Source organism: Danaus plexippus (genome assembly GCF_018135715.1).
Source record: "Danaus plexippus chromosome 22 unlocalized genomic scaffold, MEX_DaPlex mxdp_27, whole genome shotgun sequence".
NCBI classification, from domain to species: Eukaryota; Metazoa; Arthropoda; class Insecta; order Lepidoptera; family Nymphalidae; genus Danaus; species Danaus plexippus.
Genome location: NW_026869855.1, coordinates 3,794,770 through 3,817,092, shown reverse-complemented (window position 1 = coordinate 3,817,092; position 22,323 = coordinate 3,794,770). Strand labels below are relative to the sequence as shown.

Sequence of the window (22,323 nt, the reverse complement as noted above, 5' to 3'; positions counted from 1 at the left end):
AGCATGATGCATACGATAGTATGATAAAGTTGGATTGTTTTTTTATTATCGAGTTAGATACTTTTTTGTCGACTAAGGAGGTTATTAACTTCAATTAAGACATGATGATTATTTTGTCATTCCTATTTAGTTTTCGAGTACCCTTAGTAAGTTCTTGCATTTGAAATAAAAAAAATTAAACAGAGGGTTTTGATTGATTTTTATAAACTAAAATAAAAACAACAAATTTTCCTTACGGAAAGTGATGATACATCTTGAGATTATTATTTTTATCGACTCTTTTAACGCAATTAATGTTAATATTGTAATTAGAATAATTTGGATTCAGAGAAAAAAATAAACGAATAAAATATAAATGATTTTCATCCAATTAGTTATACTGAAATATTATATACTGAATTCATTGTGTCATTCACAACAATAATTTCACTGTTATTTCTTAAAACTTGAGTACCTCTGGATTTTAAAGATAATAAAATATTAAATTATCAAAAATTTTTGCACCTTTTAAACACGTTGATGATTTTGAAAGATAATTATGTACATATAAAGTTATTTCAAATAAATTCTAACGGTCAATTTTAACTTCAATTTAGATATATATGAAGAAATAAATTATTTGAAATGTAACATATGTTTTTCTGGCAAACAGACACTGTAAACTATAAATCCCTGTTACTAGACAGACTGAAAGTTAATGAACATTCTTGATATGAATCTTCGTGCCTAATTTAAATTCTCTCCAGGAAAACAATCTCTTACAATCGAACCTAAGGGAACGATAAGTAATACAAATTAACCTGAAAACGTTAGGATACTTCTTTAATCAGATTGTGCATAAAAGAGACATTTAGATTAATCAGAGTATGTCTAAATATATTTATAATATTAATGTGACAATATACATTATTAAAAAAATAATCACTTTACCGATATAATGACACCATCAAAATAAAGTGTAGACTAAAGCCAGAAAGTCTATTCAAGGTTCATGCGGCGTTAATGAGGTCCTTAACAGTAGCAATTAAGGGAACAAAGGGTACGAGTAAAACCTCTAATGCCTGGGATGGTGAGAGACAATGTGTCCGTTAATTCTAAGGTACTTGTATTTAAATTTATTTGTGTTGTAAGCGACTTTCAATATTTGTAAAATACACACCAAAAACGTTATTGAGTATTCAATACATTTTAACAGTAGCAATATATTCTATAATGTATTTATAATAAAAATAAAACATGACTGATTTGTTTAAGAATTTTCATACAAAGTAAAATACAGTTATCTCAATTAGACTGACATAAAAATGAAAGATTTGAATGTAATTACATCAATAATCACAGTACAAACGAAAGCCGGCTGTATTATGAAATTTAGTAGCCCTACGGTGAAGTCGTAAATTTTATAACTTCCATTCGCTTTAGAGAGAAATAAAATTTGAACTTCTTTACAACATTCATCAAAACGTCACGAGCAAAGCTTTTGAATAATAAAAACCATTGCCTCGAGCGAAAATTCGCAAACTTACATGTTCCTTTGTTGGTTACTTTTTTATTTCGGAAATTTAATTTTCAGAAAATGTTACGAGATTGAAACAATTGATATTTATTTTTTACTTCTGTTTTTTTTTTTTGTTTAACATACTTCCCATATAAAGAGAGATAACAGGTGTAAGATTTAGATACCAGCGTAATAAAGTCTTTTATTTTCGAGCACAAGTATTGAAATACAGGTGCTAAGATTTTGGAGTTTCTATAGGAACTTGTACTGTATCAGAAACTTAAGTGATTAACTATTGTTCTGGGTGACAGTTTGAAGCACAATAGAACAAAAGTTTAGTGATCCGTTCATTTGAGGAGGTTAATGTGATTTTATATTTGAGGCTCCAAACCACGTTAAAATTGTATGCAATAAACCTACTTATCTTATTTTGTTGTGGAACATCTGCTGTCAATTTTAAATCCTTCGAATAATATCGAATATTCGAATAATATAGTAATCATATTACTATATTATTCGAATCCTTCAATCCTTCGAATAATATAGTAATATGATTTAAAAGACTAAGACTGCTGATATATGAAAATTTATGGATATGCTTCACTTGTTCTTACTATTGGATATATTACACTAAATGCATATTTGAATTTGTATCGTAAACAAATGATTAGACCTCGAAATTTTCGAATGTCGTTTTACTTGAAAGTTAATGGTTCGGATCATTTGTTGAGTTAGAGTTACCAGAGTGGAAGGTAGATAAATTTGATTTCCTATTAAATTCAAAGATCACATAGCTTTGTCAAATTTATGTATATTTACTGTTATTGTGTTATGTATCATTATTTATTATTTTTATATCATAATACCTGCTTATTATACCCCGAGAGAGCTTTTAAAACTGGTCTTTATTTAAAATTTAAATAGGTCATGGTTTTAACAACTCAGTTACCTGTAATTAAAATATTTCAAATATTTTACCTTGAAAATTATTGCTAATGTTAATGGTGGGTTGGAGTGGGTGGCGTTACAAACTCGAGCAAAATAACTTACGCAAAACAAGGCAAAATTCTTTTCCCTGCTAATCAGTAACTTCCTTTGGTGTAGTTTATTACGGCTTTCCCCTATGACACCGCTTATGTAGGATCACTATAAATAATGGGTACATTTGTACGTAACAAGCTCCAAAAACTGGGTTTTATATTTGTTTTTTTAGCCAATTGTAACAATAGAAAAGTTTATTTAGTGGTAATTTTTGGTATATATTTTTTGTTACTGATATTGTAACTTTAAAACGTTTTTATTCTCTGCTCCATTTACAATTTTCACTATATGTTTCGCATTGGGATATTTTATAATATTCACCATTTAAATGTTCAAATTGTACATATTAGAATACAAGGACTCTCGACATAAATGAAACATGATGTATCTGATAGGAATTCTAACTGAAATGGTTTGTTTTTAAACTGAACTACTAGCATTTGATAATACATTCTGGCCTAATTTACCGCATTTACATTTGGGTTTTCTCTACAGGAAGTAAATAAAAAAAACGATCTTATTATTTTTTAAAAGAAAATCTTTTGTTAAAATCCTATTATTATAGATATAGGGTAAAAGCACTCGTTGAGTTTAGCAACATCTTAAACACAGTTTGATAGGTTTTGGAAACCATAAAACAGACTCACAAACGTCTTACGAAAGAAAAATATGGTTGTACCATACGATCAAATATAAATACGGGCAAAAACCTACAAAAAGCACCAAATTTTAAATATTAAAATAATTTTTCCCTTAATTCTACTTAAATCTCATGGTGAAAAATATATTTTTAATGTATGAATATACATATTTCGAGTTAAAATTTATGTATTGTTTAAAACGTCTAACAAATTATAAAAGGTTTCGTTACTAAGCAATATTCCGATAGGTAAAACTACACTCAATCAGCTTATGTTTTTCACTTATAATTTTAATCGTTTGTATTTCTTTAAATTTATAAATATATATGTATATTGAAATAATGGCTTGTCATAAATAAATATACTTATTATGTGATACAAGAATAATAAATAATAGATTAAAATATATATATATATATATATATATATATAATTCATCATTTTATAAATTTATTTTTATTTCATTGCATTTTAACGTGATCATTTTAACAATTAGTCTTCTAAGTGACTTAGCGTGATAACTATTCATTAAGTGAAATATTATATCTTAAGTAAAGTGTTCTCAAGCATAGCTTAATATATTAACATTTTTGAGATCCACAACCCTTGCATTATTCATTTGTGTAAAGTAAAACAGTTGTTTTAAATTTCAAAACAGACATCATTTTATTTTGCTGCTAGCTTAATTTTTTGCTTAAAGTATGTTACAGAACTGTATATTTTCAGTATTTATTTCGTAACACTGAAGTTTTTAATTTGAAATTGAATTTAATAATTGTTTTCTATATTTAAATAATCGTCCATACCTAATACAATTTTCCATCGCTATGTGAAGCAAAGATAATTTCGGTCGTTCCATTTTAAATGTCATTGACTGCTTCTTTATGAAAATCACACTAAGGGACATGTTCTAATTTGTATCAATGCTTTAAATAATACTATTATTTAAAAGATGTACATAGTAACAGATATAGCAATTTGTTTTATGAAGACTATGTCAGTCCGCAATGATTAATGGGCTCCCCGAACTTTCGCCGCTCTCGGGGATCAGTTTTTAATGCTCTTTAGAATTCGCTGAAATGTCCTTGTTTCAAGTTATTACAATTTATTTACGTTAAAATGTTATTATGAGTCAGAGTGGATTATGTTCGGGACTTAGCATATTTTGTTAAAGTTAAATTGCTGGTTATCATTATCAAAATATTTAGGCCAGATTTACACTTTGGTGTGTTAAATTAAGAAACATAAAAGGATAAAGATTATTTAGACGATAATTTTACTTTGTTTTATTAAATTGATTACAAAACCGGTTAAGTTTTCTTTCACAAGAAGTATTTAAATACATGGTGTACTTTTATAACACAAAATTAGTAATTTAGTCTTTTACATAAAAGTGGTTAATTTAATATGTGTACAATTTGAATATGTATATATTACAGATAAAAAAATATTAAATATGTAAGTATTTATATATTGGAAAGTATACAAGCATTACAGAAATAAACTTTGAGAAGAATTTAAAAATAATGAAAGTTTAAAAAATTCAATCAAACGTCATCGAAATAAAATATCCGTTGAATATTTAAATTGAAAAATTTCAAGTCACAAACCTCGTTTTGCAACGAGCTTGAAAAACTAACAACTTATTTGAATGGTCCAGATTTGCGTTATACAAAAACTAACACGAATAACAAATCTATTTTTTTTATAAAGTATTTTAAAATCTATAATTGAAAAAAATAATAGAATCTTGCTTACTTTAACTTAATTTTATTAAATTTTACTTATTGCTAAGAGATAATGGTGTAAGGATAATTGATTGGTAACTTAATTGGAAAAAATTTAATTCCGATAACTACACTTTCCATTATGTTTATTTTAAGAGGTTAATCTTTTAAAACACCAATGATTTTTAATAAATACGTAATAGAATAATGCTATATTCTAACTTATTTAATCAAGATGTAATTTAAATTTTAACCTTTACACTGCATTACTTTACTTTAAGATATTGCTTAAAAATTTCTAATTTAGTGAATTAATTTATTATTATCTACTACATTTTCACTTTCTCTAACTTATATATGAGTTTCATATTTCCTTATAAGCTTGCAAAAAATAACATAATTATGATACTTAAGATTGTTTCATTCTTATTTGCATTAAGTAATGATATGTGAAGTAGTTTAACTTATAATATTAGAATAAATGACTATCAGAATATACGGAGTGGGCTTAAAATTTGTACTGAATTTGTTTATTATCATAATGAAAATATATAAACAAGAATTGTTTCTTAACCTTGTCTGAACTGACTTTTATAGTAGCGTTCAATACGAGCGACTCAGTGGAGCATTAACTCCGTATAAAGCAAAACACATGAGCTGTTTCATAATAATTTAATTAATTAAATGATTATAATTATTATATCTGCACTTGCATGTTTAATGAAATAGCCATTTTGTTATTGTTGAAACTTTATCCAAAATTTCCTCCTCACCTTCACCTCAAGATAATTGTATGTAATTTTGTATTTTCGAAACAAACAGTTAATAATAATTAATGTTAAAATATTCGCGGAAACTGTGATGATTTAAGTTGAAAAAATACATTTGATTTAAAATTACCTGGATACATATAAAAACGAACGGCAACATTGTGAAAAAATGTGTAAATTCATACGAACGCGTATATTTGAGCTTAAAGGATTTAGATAAAATTTAGTACGGAAGCTGAAGCCCTGACTTAGCAAATCGGAGAGTTTTTTCAAAAACACTCTACAATCATGGGGGAAAAAAAAGAAGAAATTCAGCTTTAAAATATTGTTTGTGAAACGTGAAATAACGGAGATAATGCCCGCATGAAATGACACTCGCATTTTAAATATGAATTTTTAAAATGAAAGCCAATCAACACTCAATCAGTCCATCGGCGCATGACCAATGTGTTAATTCGCGGGCAGAAATAAATCGACTATACTTTACTGGGCGATCGTTGGACCATGTGCGTTCGGTAAAATGCGAAATGACAACACGACTTGGAAATAACAATCTTTTTAATAAATTTTATTTATAATTTTATATATTATGTTGTTATCGAAAACTATAATTTTAGATTAATGTGTGACTATATGAAGGGATAATTCTGTTAAATGCAAAAGCCGTCCATTTGTTTAATGTATGATATTTAAAAAACCAGAACATGTTTTTATTTAAATCACATTGTAAATAATTTGTCGTACAAAATTTGTATGCATTACGTCCAAATGAATCTTAAAATACCTACTAATAAGTAAGTAGTATATTTGTGAGTATTAACATTTGTTCCAATAGTATAACATAACATAGCTAAAGGTGTGCCTCCAACTAAATAGTACATTGAGTTTTATTTAATTTTAAGGTGTATTTAAAAAATATTTACATAATTATTTTGTTTAACCGTTTTGTTTTTTATACCCGGATATAAATATTATAGTTGATTTTATTTATTTTCATCACTCGTATAACTGTATACAAAGGTCAACTTTTAAATAGAGATTAAAAAAATGTCGGAAATGAATAAAATCATACAACTATTTAAATAAAAATAAATTCTGTAAATAAAAACATTGTTTTGGCAACAACGGTATCAAAAAATCGTGATATACAACTATCACTAAAACCTGGAACGTGTTCAACGGACTGATGTTGAATAGTTCGTTTGCCAAAACAGAATACTTTTTCAAAGTGACACCCGATAAAGGCGATCTGAGGTGAAATATTGAAACCTTTCTTATAAGAAGCAACTATATTCTAAAATGTTTCTACAATCATGTTTTCTTTTAACATTAAAGCAATGATTTAAAACTTAATCGAAATTCATAAAACCAGTAACCTTCGTAATATCGCTCAATATTTATATCGTTGGTGACATTTTTACAATGTTTCTTCTATGCTTCAAAGTTAGAAAAGATTTATTCAGATTTTCATAAGATATTAATATTCAAATTACGTCTCAATAATTTGGTTAAAAAATAAATGGCATAGTTATTTCTTTAACTCGAGTCAGGACACTATATATTAAATTCTAAGCAAATACAACGCGATATTACGGAGGTTGCAGATTCGAATCCCACTCATGTTGATGAATTTGTATATATGTTTTCTATTTGTTTTTTAATTCAATGTGTGGGTTCCAATACGTATTCATTATAAGCAACATCCTAGAACTATAATTGTCCCGTCACATTCAAAACGACAAGTGCGCAACATATTCTTTAAAATCTGTCATCACAAGATATAGAAACTTCAAACATTATGCAAGGGACGTTTACAAATTGTAAACTTTATAAGCAAAGTTTTGATAATAACATGCTTTCATTAAGTCGAGTTTATTTGTAATATGAAAATTGACATAGAAACTATGTACATAGACTTTTATTCAACTTTCGGTCGGCAATCACGCGCGTGAGTTTGCATAAAACATGCTTCACTCGGCCGTATTAAATAATATCGGGCCGCAAACTCTAGGATATTCCAAATAGTATTCCGTTTGAACAAACAAACCATAAATTTGGAGATTTAAAAAGCTTTTATCTCTTTGTTTGCCGTTGTCTGGCGCAATACAGCTGAATAAATGCGAAAATTACAGATCGATATGAATTTAAACATTTACATTGTTTGTAAAAAATTGTTAGGTTGACATTAGTGTCGTCATTTTACTTATTAATATGAAGCAATTATAGCAATTAGGCTTATACAATTATAAAAATTACAGTACCAAATAACAAACAGCGACTTTTTGGAATTAAATTACGTAATTTGATAAAATTTATATTACGGAATGAAATAATTCTTGAAAATGATAAATTGAATATTTTAAGTTTTATATTCTATCTCGATTTTCAGATCTTTCCGCAAGCATACATTTTATCACGTAAACCCTAATTCTCCGAGAATAATTAATATGCCAACGGGAACGTTTTAAAAAGATAAAATGGGTTATATTTTAACTCACAACCTGAGTTAGAAAAAGGACTGTTCCTGACTGAAGTTAATTTAGATTTATCAGTAGAGATTTTTTTTTTCTTTCTCATTTCTAGTCTTTTCCACATCGTATAATTTAAAAATCTTAGCTCAGGCATGACACCGTATTTTATAATAATTTTACTCCCTTCTTTTTAAAATAATTAGATTTAAATATTAGAATTAGATTAATACTGTGTTTTAAACTTTAAGACCAAAGAATTATTTTGATATTATTTGAAGATTTTAAATTTTTAAGCCAAAAAAGGAATGATTTTAACTTAAAATAAAGAAGAAAATAAAGTCCCAGCGCTGCAAGTTTTCGAGAATAGTTTCAGCATTGTGCAGTTCGTATCACTGATCGTGAAACAAAGCTATATCTAGCGGGTTCAATGATGCGTGTGTATTTTCGAAGATTTTAGAGGAAGCAATTGTTAAAATCTCAAAAGATATCTCCAGAGTAGGCCTGTACTGTATGATTTGAGCATGAAATTCTGAAAGCAATTCTTTTTAATTAATATCACAACCAATAAAGTGAGTCCTTTCAATACATTACAACTTTTATAAACATTTTGGTTTCAATTTTATCTAAATGACCAGACACAAGAACAGTCTTAATTTAAGATACAGACTGTTATGGAAATTAAAGAAGTAAAATTATTGAATGTATAGAAGCGATCTGATATTTTTATAACAAAAATAGGGGATAGTGATATTATACAGATTAGTTTTTAAGGCTTCAACCAGGTTTTCTATTGTACTAGGCAATCATAAATCTGTCAAAGCATTTTCGAGATTTGAGCAAAGAGCAGCGATAACAGCGCCTGTCGTTTAACGTTATGGCCGAACTTCTAACGAGCTGCCGTAAACTGGATATTTACTTTCTTCACCTTAGAGAAAGGTAGAAATATACTGTGGCTATCGTAAAATCTTATGACACAAGAACTTTACAGCGGTAACAAGCTACAGACTCGTTATAGAAATTTGATGTTTAGCTATACACAATAAAGTGGATTTTGGTATGTCCTATTTTGTATTATAAGTTGTGGATTGCGCAAATGATGTCTTTGTTTTTTACCTGCATGTTCACTATATTTCTTTTTTCCTCTCATTTTTTTATTACCGGAAAACCTTGGGGAGTTAAATATAAAACAGAATACTTGAGAGTAACATGATTAGGTCATGAATTATTTAAATGTTTTATTTTTTCACTTTATTTTTAAAACTGGACGTAGAAGAATAAGTAAAATAATATATTTCATTCAATCTTTCTCAGAAATAATTTGGGGATGTTTTTTTTTTTGTTGTAATAATATTATTTGTTTTTAACGATTTCATCAGACAGAGTTTGTTGATAATCCTTACAATTTTAAATATAACCACACAGTCAGTAGGAGACAACATAAAAAAATGTAGAACCTGCTTATATAGATACTAATCTCCAAGTTTCCTCAACCGTAAAATGCAACAAAATTCGTTTAGTAATTTTAACGAGAGATTAAAATAGAGAAGTGACAGAAATGTGCTTTAATTTAACTTTATTTCTAAAAGGGGTTTATAATGGTTTTTAACTACATAAAACGAAATACGACATAAAATTATATGTTGATATTTAAAGGCTTAAATTTTATCACAGATTTAAAAATTAGGTCGTAATAAATTGTTACATTATAAAATAATGCTTTAAGTATTTCAATAGTTACCAATCATAATTTTCATTTCCTTGTATTTTATTTTTACTTTGAACCATGAAATAACTTCAAATACTGTTATTTGTATTACAGCACAGAGCTCAATTTCAATAGCAAACCAATAAATGAGTTTCTCTGCAAATAAACTAACCCACAAGGGGACTGTTACATACGACGTTATTAATAGTTTGAGTACTTGTTTACAGGTATCGTGAATACACTCAAATCTCTTCAAATCCACGTCCCCAAAGCCGTTCTCACAGGTCTAGACGCGGAACTAATGTGTACATACGAATTGGAAGGAGCCCAGCTATATTCGATACGCTGGTATAGAAATATGATTGAGTTCTACCGATATGTACCAAAGGAGTCGCCCGCTACCAAGGTTTTTCCAGTGGCAGAGATTAAAGTCGACGTAAGTATATTGAACGTAGTTCAATTTATTTGAAATGATATTAAGACCAATTGGGTTCGAAACGGAAAAAACATAATGTTGGTTTCATACTTTATAAATAGTTACATATACTTAAGATGATTTCTTTTTAACATATCTGCTAAAAATGGTAAGTGATGTTAATAGCATGGAAGAACAAAAGCATTTTGTGAGACATAAAACCGATTCAGAGTTTATCCCAACACAGCGGGGTAACGGTTTTTCATTGGTTACAAAGAATCTTTGAAATTTTTTTATAATTTACACACAGGTCTAAAGTCATCGATATGGCAATTTATTATACAAAAACTTTATCGTGTCCATAGAGATCTATAAAATTTATCTTATTGAATCCAATCAATTTATAATTATTACGCAATCATATATATGTCGTGAAATTAAATATTTATTCTTTCTTTCCATAGGTAGCAGCGTCAGATCAAAATCGTGTTGTACTTACAGAAGTAGACAGAACGTTGACAGGAGAATACCAATGTGAAGTATCAGCTGATGCACCCTTGTTTCATACAGACATAAAGTCAGCTAAAATGGTTGTAGTTGGTAAGAATATTATTAACCGTACTGTATTGTAATCACTAAACCTGAGCTTTATTGGTGCAATATTTTTGAGATGTTTTAAACTCACAAAAAATCCTTTTTTAAACATGCTTTTAGATTATTTTACACACACACTGACACGCCTTGGATTTGATTAATTAGTTATAGAATTTTAAATATATGTAAGTGAGAAATGGTCATAACGAATTTGAATAAATACAAATCTATATTGAAATTTTATGTATGATTGGCACTCTAAAGTCGTGGTGGCCTGGAGGTTAAATGGCCCGCCTTTCACACGTGAGGGCGCGGGTTCGAAACCTGACAAGTACCAATGTGATCTTTTCCGAATCATATGTACTTTCTAAGAGTATTTAGACACCACTGACAAACGGTGAAGGAAAACATCGTGAGGAAACCTGGTCTTATAATTTCTAATTATTAGATTGAAATCGCCAACCCGTCTTGAGCAAGCGTGGCGATTAATGCTCTAACCTTCTCCATGTGAGAAGAGACCTTTGCTCAGCAGTGGGCTTCGACAGGCTGATGATGATGATGGCACTTCTTAGTTAACATTAAATCCTACTTATATTATAAACATCAATGGTTCGTATGAATGGTTGCTTGTTTCACTTTCACTCTGAAACTACTTAACAGATTTCGATTGCACTTCACAATAATGTATCTCATAATTCCACGTTATTGCCGCGAGTACACGGTATAGCAATTGTATTTTGCCAGAACTCACGCAACACACATTATATAGATGTCCCTGCCGGTGGGTTACCACATCCATTGTTTTAACGCACTAGGTATTTCATTCTGAGCCAATTGCTGACATCCACACAAATGGAGTCACGGGTATAAACTAGTATTGTTATATGTTACCAAGTACAATTTTGTAAACCAGCGGAAAATGTTTAAATTAATAGAATCTAGAACGGATGCAAGCAATTCAATAAGCTCCACCAGGATTAAATTACTGCAGCTCTATATGAAATCTATTTCTATTCCAACTAATGCCCCATTCGTGATTTAGATTCTGAGACAGATTAGATTAAAACATTTGCAAATAAATGCGTCTTAATATATAACGATATTACAAACATTAATAAATTTACAATCATTGAGTGCTTTATAGAGTTTTTTTTTTTGTTATTTATTATATATTTGTCATTTATTTCTATTAGAAATGTTATTAAAATCTTCAACAAATCTAGGCTTATATAAAATTTATTTAATATTTAGAAGCGCCTTATAATTACCATCTAGAACTGATAAAAAAAATACAGACGAATTGATAACCTCCTCCTTTTTTAAAGTCGGTTAAACAGTTACTGTTTATTGACCCATACCAGAATATAAATAAAATCCAAACTGTTTTTCTTATTAAGCCATACTTGGCTACAACGGTTATACTGTGATGTCCTAGTTAGGTAAAAAATTGCAAAAGCATGACGAGAAATAAAATGAGACATTGCAACCTTATTTTGTTGTTTCCCTATCATCCTTACCGTTGGCTTAATGATGCTTATGTGTAACGAAAGTGTTTATATTCTTCGTTATCGAAAAGGCCTACAATATGTATAAAGTATGTAGTAATTCACTACATATGATATCAGTCAGAAATTAGATGTTGTCATCACCTATTTACCATCTTTGTTTGAACCAAATATGTAAAAATTCTTGTCAACAAAATAATGTCATCGGGAGCAGTATTACTTTGTTTGTAAAGGTTTATTTAAACTTTTTATCACAAGTAATCGTTTAGTGCTCTTGGACAGTATAACTCAAACACGTGTCAGGCATCTCGAATCTGGAAACCAGTCTGCCACTTTAATGCCTTACGTAAATAGTATTACGACAGTTTTCATGGTCTTTTACAGCACTCATGCATTAAAACTCATATATATATATTATTCCCGTGTATTGTCCGTTAGCTTTATCATTTCACTTGAACCACCTATTTTTCAAAAAAAATCTATTATAAAGGAACCTTTGTTAGGATTTCTGAAATATTGCATACTCACAACGCAAATGGATTTTTGTAAATTAAATTGATAAAAACAAACTGGAGTTCAATTCAAAATCGGATTCAATCCGATCTCAATATGACATAATAGTATTCAATTTTATATTCAATTAAGAAGTATTTAACTTCTCGGTAGTTATAATGACGACCTTTTTTGCACATATTTTCTAATAGTAGAATAAAACGTCTTTGAAATATATATATCTGATTTATTACAAATTCGTTGTTTTTGCAAAGAGACACGCCAGCCTCACTGACGCCACTTGCAATGTCACTTCTTTCAGCACGATCCATGTTACTTTAAAATGAAACTTCAATTCTTATGAATGTCCTTGTATTTCTTGAAGCTTCTATATTCTTCAACGGTCCGCACTCACTGAACTGTCCTGTCGTGCCTCCAGAGGTCGTATTTATACAAAACTTCAAACATAGTTCTATTCTCCTTTTAAACAGTCTTTAATTTCGTTTTACTTCAGACAATAATACCAATAAGATTTTATTATAATTGATGACTCGCGTTATTGTTATGTTGCATTCATCGTTAATGCTGATAGCGCCGATATATATAATTATATATACATATATTATATTTACTTTTTAATACTGAATCTTATATGAAAAATATTATCAAAATATACCTCTCTTAAATGCTTTGAAACACTGATATTAATTTCATCCAATCCCTAAGCCACAGATGTACTCTTTGTTATTATTTTAAATATCAAAAATATATTAAGAAAAATGTTTAGTTTATTTTTTTACTCATATATTACTTTTAAAAGGAAAAGGAATTTCAGAATTTTATTCTAGTAATATAAAAATGTTTAGCTTATATTGTTTGTGTATTTACGATTTGGAAAAAGGTCTAAGGTTACTTACCTCTGATTCACACTGGACTGGATGAAAATTCATTTCATTTCGAGAAATAAAAATGTCACCTTTTGTTTGTCCATAGAAAAAAATTGAAGCCAAAAAGGTTAAATAATTTTTTTTATATTTGTTTGTAATGTAGCTCGATTAAAGATTGGTTTTTCTTTTCCCTATAACACGTTGTCACTGATTTTAAAATGAACAAAAGAATTACGTTTCGCTCTGAAAGAACGCTATTTTATTATAAGAAATGATAAATTATTTCCCATATACATATACCATTAAAACAAAGTGATACATAATATTGCTGTTAAGGTTGATAAACATCCCCATTACCTAAATACGCATAAAATAAATCATTATTACTACGTCATTATTCCATACCATCGTTAACAGGCTATCGTAATAAAATACGTAATGAGAATTTCAATAATCGTTACATAAATAATATTTTCATTAATAAGGATTTAAATTAACGCCGTAGTATCTTTAAATTAATTTAATTGAAATGTCTGTTAAACCTCTACATTTGATTTTTAATATCATTACACGTGTATGTATATTTAATTTAAATACAAAGTGAATCGGATGAACTTTGTGGAATTAATTAAAAAGAGCAGCGTGTATTTTCACTCTAGTTTATATTAAAACGCAATTAAACTTATTATAATGAACCATAACAATTTAACTCTTAATAACAAGTTGTCGGCCGACTTAAGTCCTGTTGAGAACCAAAAATGCAATTGCCTGCCTTAAAATTTATTATTTAACTTGTTATTGTATTTCCTTTTCTAACCTTATACAGATCATATTATTTTTGATGGTTGGTTTTAAACTGTTAGTGTTCAGTTAAATAAACAATTATTTCTACGACTCCTTTATGGTAAACTAATATTCTTAATTATTTAATAAAGATTATACTATAGACGACACTTTTTGCAGAACCGCCGCTTTTAAGCCCCAATGTTACATCTGATAGAATGACATACATCGGTGGAGATCACATAAGAGCAAACTGTACCTCGCCACCATCACTACCAGCAGCTAATATCACGTGGTACGTCAATGAACAAATGGTAAGTTCTGTGGCGTAGACATGTAGCATGAACCATTTAATCTTCAAGTGCTATTTGAAATTTTCAAAAAATTAGACTACTACTGTCACTCGTTTTATCATAGGAATTCGTTAATAAGTATTTATCTTGAATTATACGGAATTTAATTAAAACAACCCAGAACGTGGCAATGAAAGTAAATAAAAAGTAATAAGTATAAAAATTTGTAGTACAAAGCATTTCGCAAATCATTATCACTAACCGAAAAAGGAATTTAAGCTTTAAACATAAATTTATTTACTTTTCGTTCAATAACTTCGGTCTTATCTGGTAACGAAATCTGAAAGAGCCAAACATATTAGCCCCGCAGTAATATATGGGAGATTAGGTTTAAGCAGGAACAGTTGCCCGATACCGTAACTATGAACATTTTGGTCATGTGTTCTGGGTGAGATTTTCAATTAAATTTTCAATTTCTAATTTGATTTACGTATATATTATATAAACCAATTAAAACGTACGACTCACAATTAAAACTGTTTCATTATACTTTATGATGTTTATACGGTCTACATGTTATGTCAAAAGTAAATTTAATTAATAAGCAATGAGGTAATAAATAGAATTATTCCAGGTTCCAAGTTTTACGGCAAACCATGTGCTGAATTTTAGCAATGGATATGCATCAAGTCTGTCCACTTTGGAATTGGAGGCAGCAGCACTGTCACCCGTGCCTACACTTATGATACGGTAAGTCTTTTAAGTCCAATAGAAGATTTTTATTGGCATTCTGTGCTTGAAAACATTTATTAAAAGTTTATTATCAGTTTTATTAAGTTTTAATATTAAATTAAAAGTATTACGATCACAGTAACGAACTTAGGTATTCCTAAGTGCGTTCGTTCTAATTATTAGGAATAAGGAACTAGGAATAAGTTCGTCGTACATTTGTACGCGGTAGAAGTGGGAGCTAGAGGCATAAAAGCTAAATCTCTCTACACCCTACTAAAAGACTTGGGCTTGTCCAGAACTAATATCAATTCATTCTTGGAAAGTACTTCAAAGGCAGCCCTAGTAGGTTCTTTTCAAATTTGGTTAGGTAACGAGAGGAGCTGGGACGGTGGAGGTGAGCGTTTAACGCGCTTTAGATAGATAGCCCTTTAAACCTACACCTGGGATACAAGTCCCAGGCACTTTTAAAGCTCCTCTCCCTACAACGCAATGAACCCGGTACTCGCACGGTAAATCCATGGAAGTTTCGTCTCAATAAATAACTATACCTGTAATCATTCAGATATTTTATCTTAAAAAATTAGTTCAAAAATCAACTGCCTGATTTTCGTATAATGTATCGATATAATTTAAAATTTTAAGAGATAAAAAGGTAATATTAGAATTTATGAAATAAACAAAACCCATTTGTGGTCAATACACTTTATATATTTAATTTTTACCTAACTTAATGTGTCAGTCATCAGCAATAGATATTGCAAGAACAGGAATTAGTAATTTTGGTTGTGTTATACATTAAAATACGTGTTTTACTCATGTAACATTTCAGTAATGATGTTTTTTATATTGTTTTTCAATTTTCTTTATTTATTCCAAGATATTCTGGGGGAAAATGTTGTTTTTTTTGAATTCTCATCTGATCCCGACTCCTTGTCCTTTTATATCAAAACTCATATACATAATTTCAAAGTTAATAAGAAAGATACAAACAAATAATATCAAATAAAAGAAAAAAATTTCAAACAAAAACAACAAAGTTTACAAAACAAAAAAACAAAAGTTAAACTTAAACAAAAGTTAAAGTTAATGTTAACAAAAGTTAAACTTACAAAAAACAAGTTCCTTTTAAAATATCAACAGTTAATTTATTTAAAAAATATTACATTATATATACATTTAATGATGTAACACCAATTTTTTTGCATAATTTAATACATATGAATAAAATGTACACATTTTATTGAATATTATTTACGTACTACTTTGTATGTCAATCTAGTTGCTTTATGAACATAAAAAATGTATTAATTTGTCAGTTTGGTTAAACATAACTGTATTTGGAAGTCACATTAATTAGCATTGTGGAATCGTGAATAAATATCGTCGGTTTTTGTTTTATAATGAATTCTCTGTGAATGAAAAGGGAGAGAAAATTTTTGTAAGCAATTTGTTAAATATACGTTTATTATTTATGTTTAATGTTGCTTGTTTGCGTCTGGTTAATTAATTTTAATCCTTTAAGTTAATTCCATTTTATAATAAAAGTAAAATTATATGTTTTCCAAACATGCGACCTGCTCATTTATATTAAACAAGTCACAAGTGTTAAGCAAACCTCCTGTTTGTCACATCGGATATTTATCAAGTTTGTAAACGTAGTACCGCTCGTTCAACATTGCATAAGTTACATTTAACTTAAATTATTTAATGTCATTTATAATTTATTCCCATTATTTTTTCGAACAACTTGTTCTGCAACATAACACATGTTTTAAATTTCTTAGGACAGTGGCGAAGTTTTGCGGTTAACTTTTAATTCCCTAATAATATTTTACAAAAAAACAATATACACTATTCCAATTTATTTTACTAACTAATTATTGACTGTGACTTCGTCTGCATAAACATCGATGTTGTAGAGAAAAATACACAAATGGTGATAAAACAATAGATATGTTAAACCAACATCCAGCGCCATCTATTGTCTGTATCGCATGACTAATTATAGCTTGTCATTTCTGTTGTCTTAGCTACAATAAGATTAATTTTAATCAAAACCTTCTTAATAGTTTTTGCAACAATCATCCATACAAATATCTTCATAAACTATAACATAAGTATAAAAATGTATCTAGCAGCGTGGTCACAGACGTGGGATTTTATATTTTAACTCAGATATGTTTTATATTATATCTCGGACATTAAAAGTAGGCGTGCGTCAAAGACAGCAGTGTGTGAACACTCAGTGGACAAGCCTAGCCATTACATCCGGTTTGATAATCCACAGATCCTTGCTCGTAAAGACAGGTATATTCAAAAATATTCCGTGAGCCTTTTAAAATTAAACACATCCTAATTTCAGTACAGAAGATGGCAATTTTCCAACAATTGAGATACCCTTATCAAAACCATTAAAATCTGATTAAATAAAGTTAGCGCATTTTGCGTCCACCCAGAGCAGTACGCAAGAAAACAAATACATTTTTAGTGGTAGATGACAAATAACAAGATTAACTGACAGACACTTTCATCACCTCTGCCCGTGATACTGAGTCCTATTAAGTAAGCAGAAAGTCACATAAAATAATATAATAAATTACACAGTATTTCGGAAATCATAGTTTCATTTAAATGTATTTTGAAAAAAAAATATTATATGATTAGATAAGAAGATTTGTTTGATGTATTAAGACTAATGTATTAAGTAGCTAATAGTGTTCACATTTTAGGCTTATAACATTAAACCTTTTAAAGGATTTGTTTTAGGCTTCTACTATTGTTATAGAAAGGGATTTTACTCACGTCTGAATCTCTTACTAGGGAGCTATAAAAGGATATGTCTCATACATAATATTATATTCAAGCTTTTATGGGGTGGGTTCGGTAGAATTGTTTTCGTAAAAATACATATAAATTTATTAATAACATAGTCTTTTATTTCAAAAATAGTTTTAAGTTTGTATATAAAATACGTAAACTTCTAAAAAAATAATTTAGTTGCAGCTACTGGTACACAAAAACTCCTAAATACTAAGTTCAAATTACTTCTTTAACTTTCTAAATCCAAAATGTACATTAAGTTAATACTTACAATATGCACACATTAATAATTAATGACTGAGAACTTTAAACTGTACAGATTATAATACATGAACTTTAGTCATATAAGATAAAAGCTTGGTACTGTATAATCTTATGTTCTTAACTTTAATTATTTCGTCAAAAAAATACATATTTAGGGTTTAAGTCTCTTACATTCATTTTTTCTTTTAATGTTATGTATATATCTATATTAATTGTATTTCAAAAATTTGAATTCTCTAAAACTTACCGAAAATAAATACTAGCAAATATGCAGTAAAGAAACGGCTTGAATATTTTGTTAAGAGATTAACCTTAACAGAAAATACATAACAGTTCTTCACACGAGTGGTAAATGTGCCTTTTAAAACAATGTTTGTAATTGTTACAGCTGTGAAGCATCTATATTCGACGTGTGGAAAGCAACCAGCCACACAATAGTTTTACGAGAGCGAAGCGCGAACCCAGCTTCCGCTTTGGGCAGGAGTTTTACAGGTAAAAATATTGTTTACATTTAATGTATAGTATGTTAGCACAGTATGGTGAATTTGGCGGAGCGAAGCGAGTAGCTTATTTCTGTCTTTACCAAACCTAGAAAATTTCACTACTTTTATGTTGTGTATATATGTGTATATGTATGGAAATGTATTTCCATCTATGTAAGAGAAATTATGAAAATAATATAAATAACCACCTTAAACTACCAATAAAAAATAACAACATTAATAACAGTGTTGCATAACTTCGTCGGCACAAGCTAAGCAGATTATGATTAAGGTTTCTTTACAGGTGCTGCAACAGAAACTTGTATACCTACTATTCTGGTTCTACTGCTTCAAGTAATCTTGCAATTCTTATTAAATAACTTCACAGAGACTTCAATAAGATAGCTGAATTTTGACTACCATGTTATATGTTTTAAATGTAGTGAGGCAGGGTTTTAACTATTGTTCTAGTAAGTTAAGGACAATACTTTTTGAGTTTCCGTAGTTCATTTTATAAGTAAATTGTTGAACTACCTATCGTGTAACATATACAGTTTTAAATATAACAAGTGATTAATATGTTAAATACAAAATATTACAAACATATAATTTTTTAAGCTTAAATGAAATAATTGGGCCTAAATATGTAACTTACTCATTCATTTAATAGTGACCTTTAAATCTTTCTTTGTTTCAATTGGATTAGAAAAAGAGCTTAACTGATTTTATAATTCGATTATGTAGCAACTATAATGATTATTAAAATAGACTGATTAATGAATTGTAAATTAATTTACTATGTACATATATAATTAAAGTTAAATTAATAGTTAGTGTCAAGTAACTTTATATTCCTATTAAATTTAGCTGGCGTTTTAACTGTATTTTTAAATATATTGTAATGTATCGTTAAGGTTAACAAACAGTGTTGTAATAAAATTCTTGTAAGTATTCTATATCTGTCACAATTATATAAATGAAATTGCTTGCAATATAATTTAATTTTAGGAAAAAAAAAATTACATGTATATAATGATTCCTGTTACATTATGTTTCGGTATATACCTTGTATTCATATACGTGAAATATAATGGTACTATATTTAAATCTATTTAAATGAGTAACCCTATTCGACCTGTAAAAGCTGCTAAGACTCGAGGCTTCTAAGCAACCCTTCAGTGCTCTTAAACTTTAAGAAGCCCTTCACAACAGAGGTTTTATTCTTTCATCGGGTCAAGCAGAAATACTCTCCAGTTATAATTCATCCTTTCTTTTGATAATGTAAAAATATTCTTTCCTAAAGGTCTTAAACGTTTTCTTTTTATTGGGCTACGAACGATTACATTCTACGTGAAATGTTGCAAAAATACTGATTAGAATTTTCCCTTGTATTTAAAATAAGTTACCTATAATGTTTCGGTCATAATAATTATAAAATACTCAAATAATAACCCCATTGTTATATATAATAAACACGTCCATCGCATGTTAAAACGTAATATTAATTCATGTCAAAATGTCGTTAGTTATAAAATGTGAGCATTCAATGTTTTTGTAAGTAATATGAGGCTGTGTTTTTAATTAAAATATCTACAACTAGATCGTTTCTCCCCGCGTTGTTTGTCTGTATCCCCTTGTCGTAATCTTATGTAAATTTGTCTTAACATCAGTCGATTTCATAGATTGATATTGACTTATAAATAAAGAAAACATTCTGTTTTTAATGTTCTTTAGGTTTTTTTTTTATAATTAAAAGAAAAATATTTTGCTTGTATTTTTTTTTTACTTTCATTACAATATTTGTATAAACTGTAGTTAATGTTTTTTTTTTTTTATATTTTAAATGGTATAATTTTCATGTACATATAATAAATATAGTACTAAGAGATGTAGCCGATAAGCATGAAACATTGATTTCATTTGGACAAAAGTGCCTCGTGACAATTGCGATATTTATTTATTAGTAAAATTGAATATTGTGTTGGAAAAAAATATTATAATTTAATTATAAATATGTTTTCCTTATTGTTGATAAAACATAGAAATAGGTTTAAGGAAATATACAAATAAAGATTCATGTTTAAACAAATATGTATTAATATTATTGTAATAAATAAATTTTAAACTTAAATACAAAGTAAAATTTATTTTATCGTTTTCAACACTATAAATAGACACACGCTTATCTTAATTTATTCATTGTACAAGTATTCTTAACGGATAAATTATTGCGATATTGATATGAAAAAAGCAATATTAAATTACACGAGAAAGAAGATTGATGGCGTATTTTTTGTGCTAATTGGGTTATTATTCATTTGCAAAAGATTCCAATAGTTAAAAAAAATTACACTTGTACTGAAAATTATACAAAAAACTGTATCATTTGAAAAAGTCAAACTACGAAACATCTATAATTTAAATATTCCTTGGACGCGTAACGGTTTAACTGCTTATCAGTCAGAGTTCTTATAATATCGAAACAGAATTCATAGAAATTTCCTTTTCATCCAAACGAAGTATTTTCAGAATTGCAATCTGATAGTGGAACGAATACAGGACATTATTTTTGGTTCCATCAGAGTTTATCACGTAAAATGTTTTTTTATATTTTTTAAAGGTAAATTATTTAACGTCGCTGATAAGAAAGATATAAAAAGATGTTAAATCATTTCTTTCCACCGAAATCGTCAAGTAATATTCAAAGGTATATATAAATTTAATTCCCATTCGTATTCCTTTTTTGTTATATTTTAATTTTTATAAGAAAAAAAGTTTTATAAGCGATAAATGAACGTGATATATTTCGTTGCGAGGCGCTAAATGTGATTCTGAGTTAATGCTTCCCAAAACATAAGGATTAACCATTTTTTCCAGTTCGGTACCTCCAGCGAACCGAGAAATGTAAATAAGTAATTAAAACCCTTGTTAAATTGTAGCGCATCAATCGTTATTTATGCTTTAATAACTCGATTCGCTTCAATGAAGTAGGGAAAGTAAAATAATTGTATCTAGAAATAACTTAAACATTTTAACAGTATCGACAAAATATTAATATATTTTACTTCGATAAATGAATGATAATAAATATTATAATAATCCTATGAAAACTCATAATTAATTTGAAAAACGTGTTCTTTTTAATATTTTTGTTAATAAGTTATATTGTCACTGCATAATATTATGATAATGTTAGATAAATA

The 22,323-nt window shown here is 28.4% G+C and overlaps 1 protein-coding gene across 1 annotated transcript in view; it reads left to right on the top strand.

The window, feature by feature from the left end:
* The window catches only part of LOC116773662 (uncharacterized), a 66,980-nt gene extending 45,443 nt beyond the window's left edge, over positions 1-21,537 (top strand). Inside the window, exons 3-8 of the mRNA XM_061528756.1 lie at positions 10,081-10,289; positions 10,733-10,868; positions 14,710-14,843; positions 15,457-15,572; positions 19,027-19,130; positions 19,425-21,537. Coding sequence (XP_061384740.1) covers positions 10,081-10,289; positions 10,733-10,868; positions 14,710-14,843; positions 15,457-15,572; positions 19,027-19,130; positions 19,425-19,525 — 800 coding nt within the window. The 3' untranslated portion in view covers positions 19,526-21,537. The remainder of the gene's footprint in view (positions 1-10,080; positions 10,290-10,732; positions 10,869-14,709; positions 14,844-15,456; positions 15,573-19,026; positions 19,131-19,424) is intronic.
* Positions 21,538-22,323: the final 786 nt, after the last annotated feature.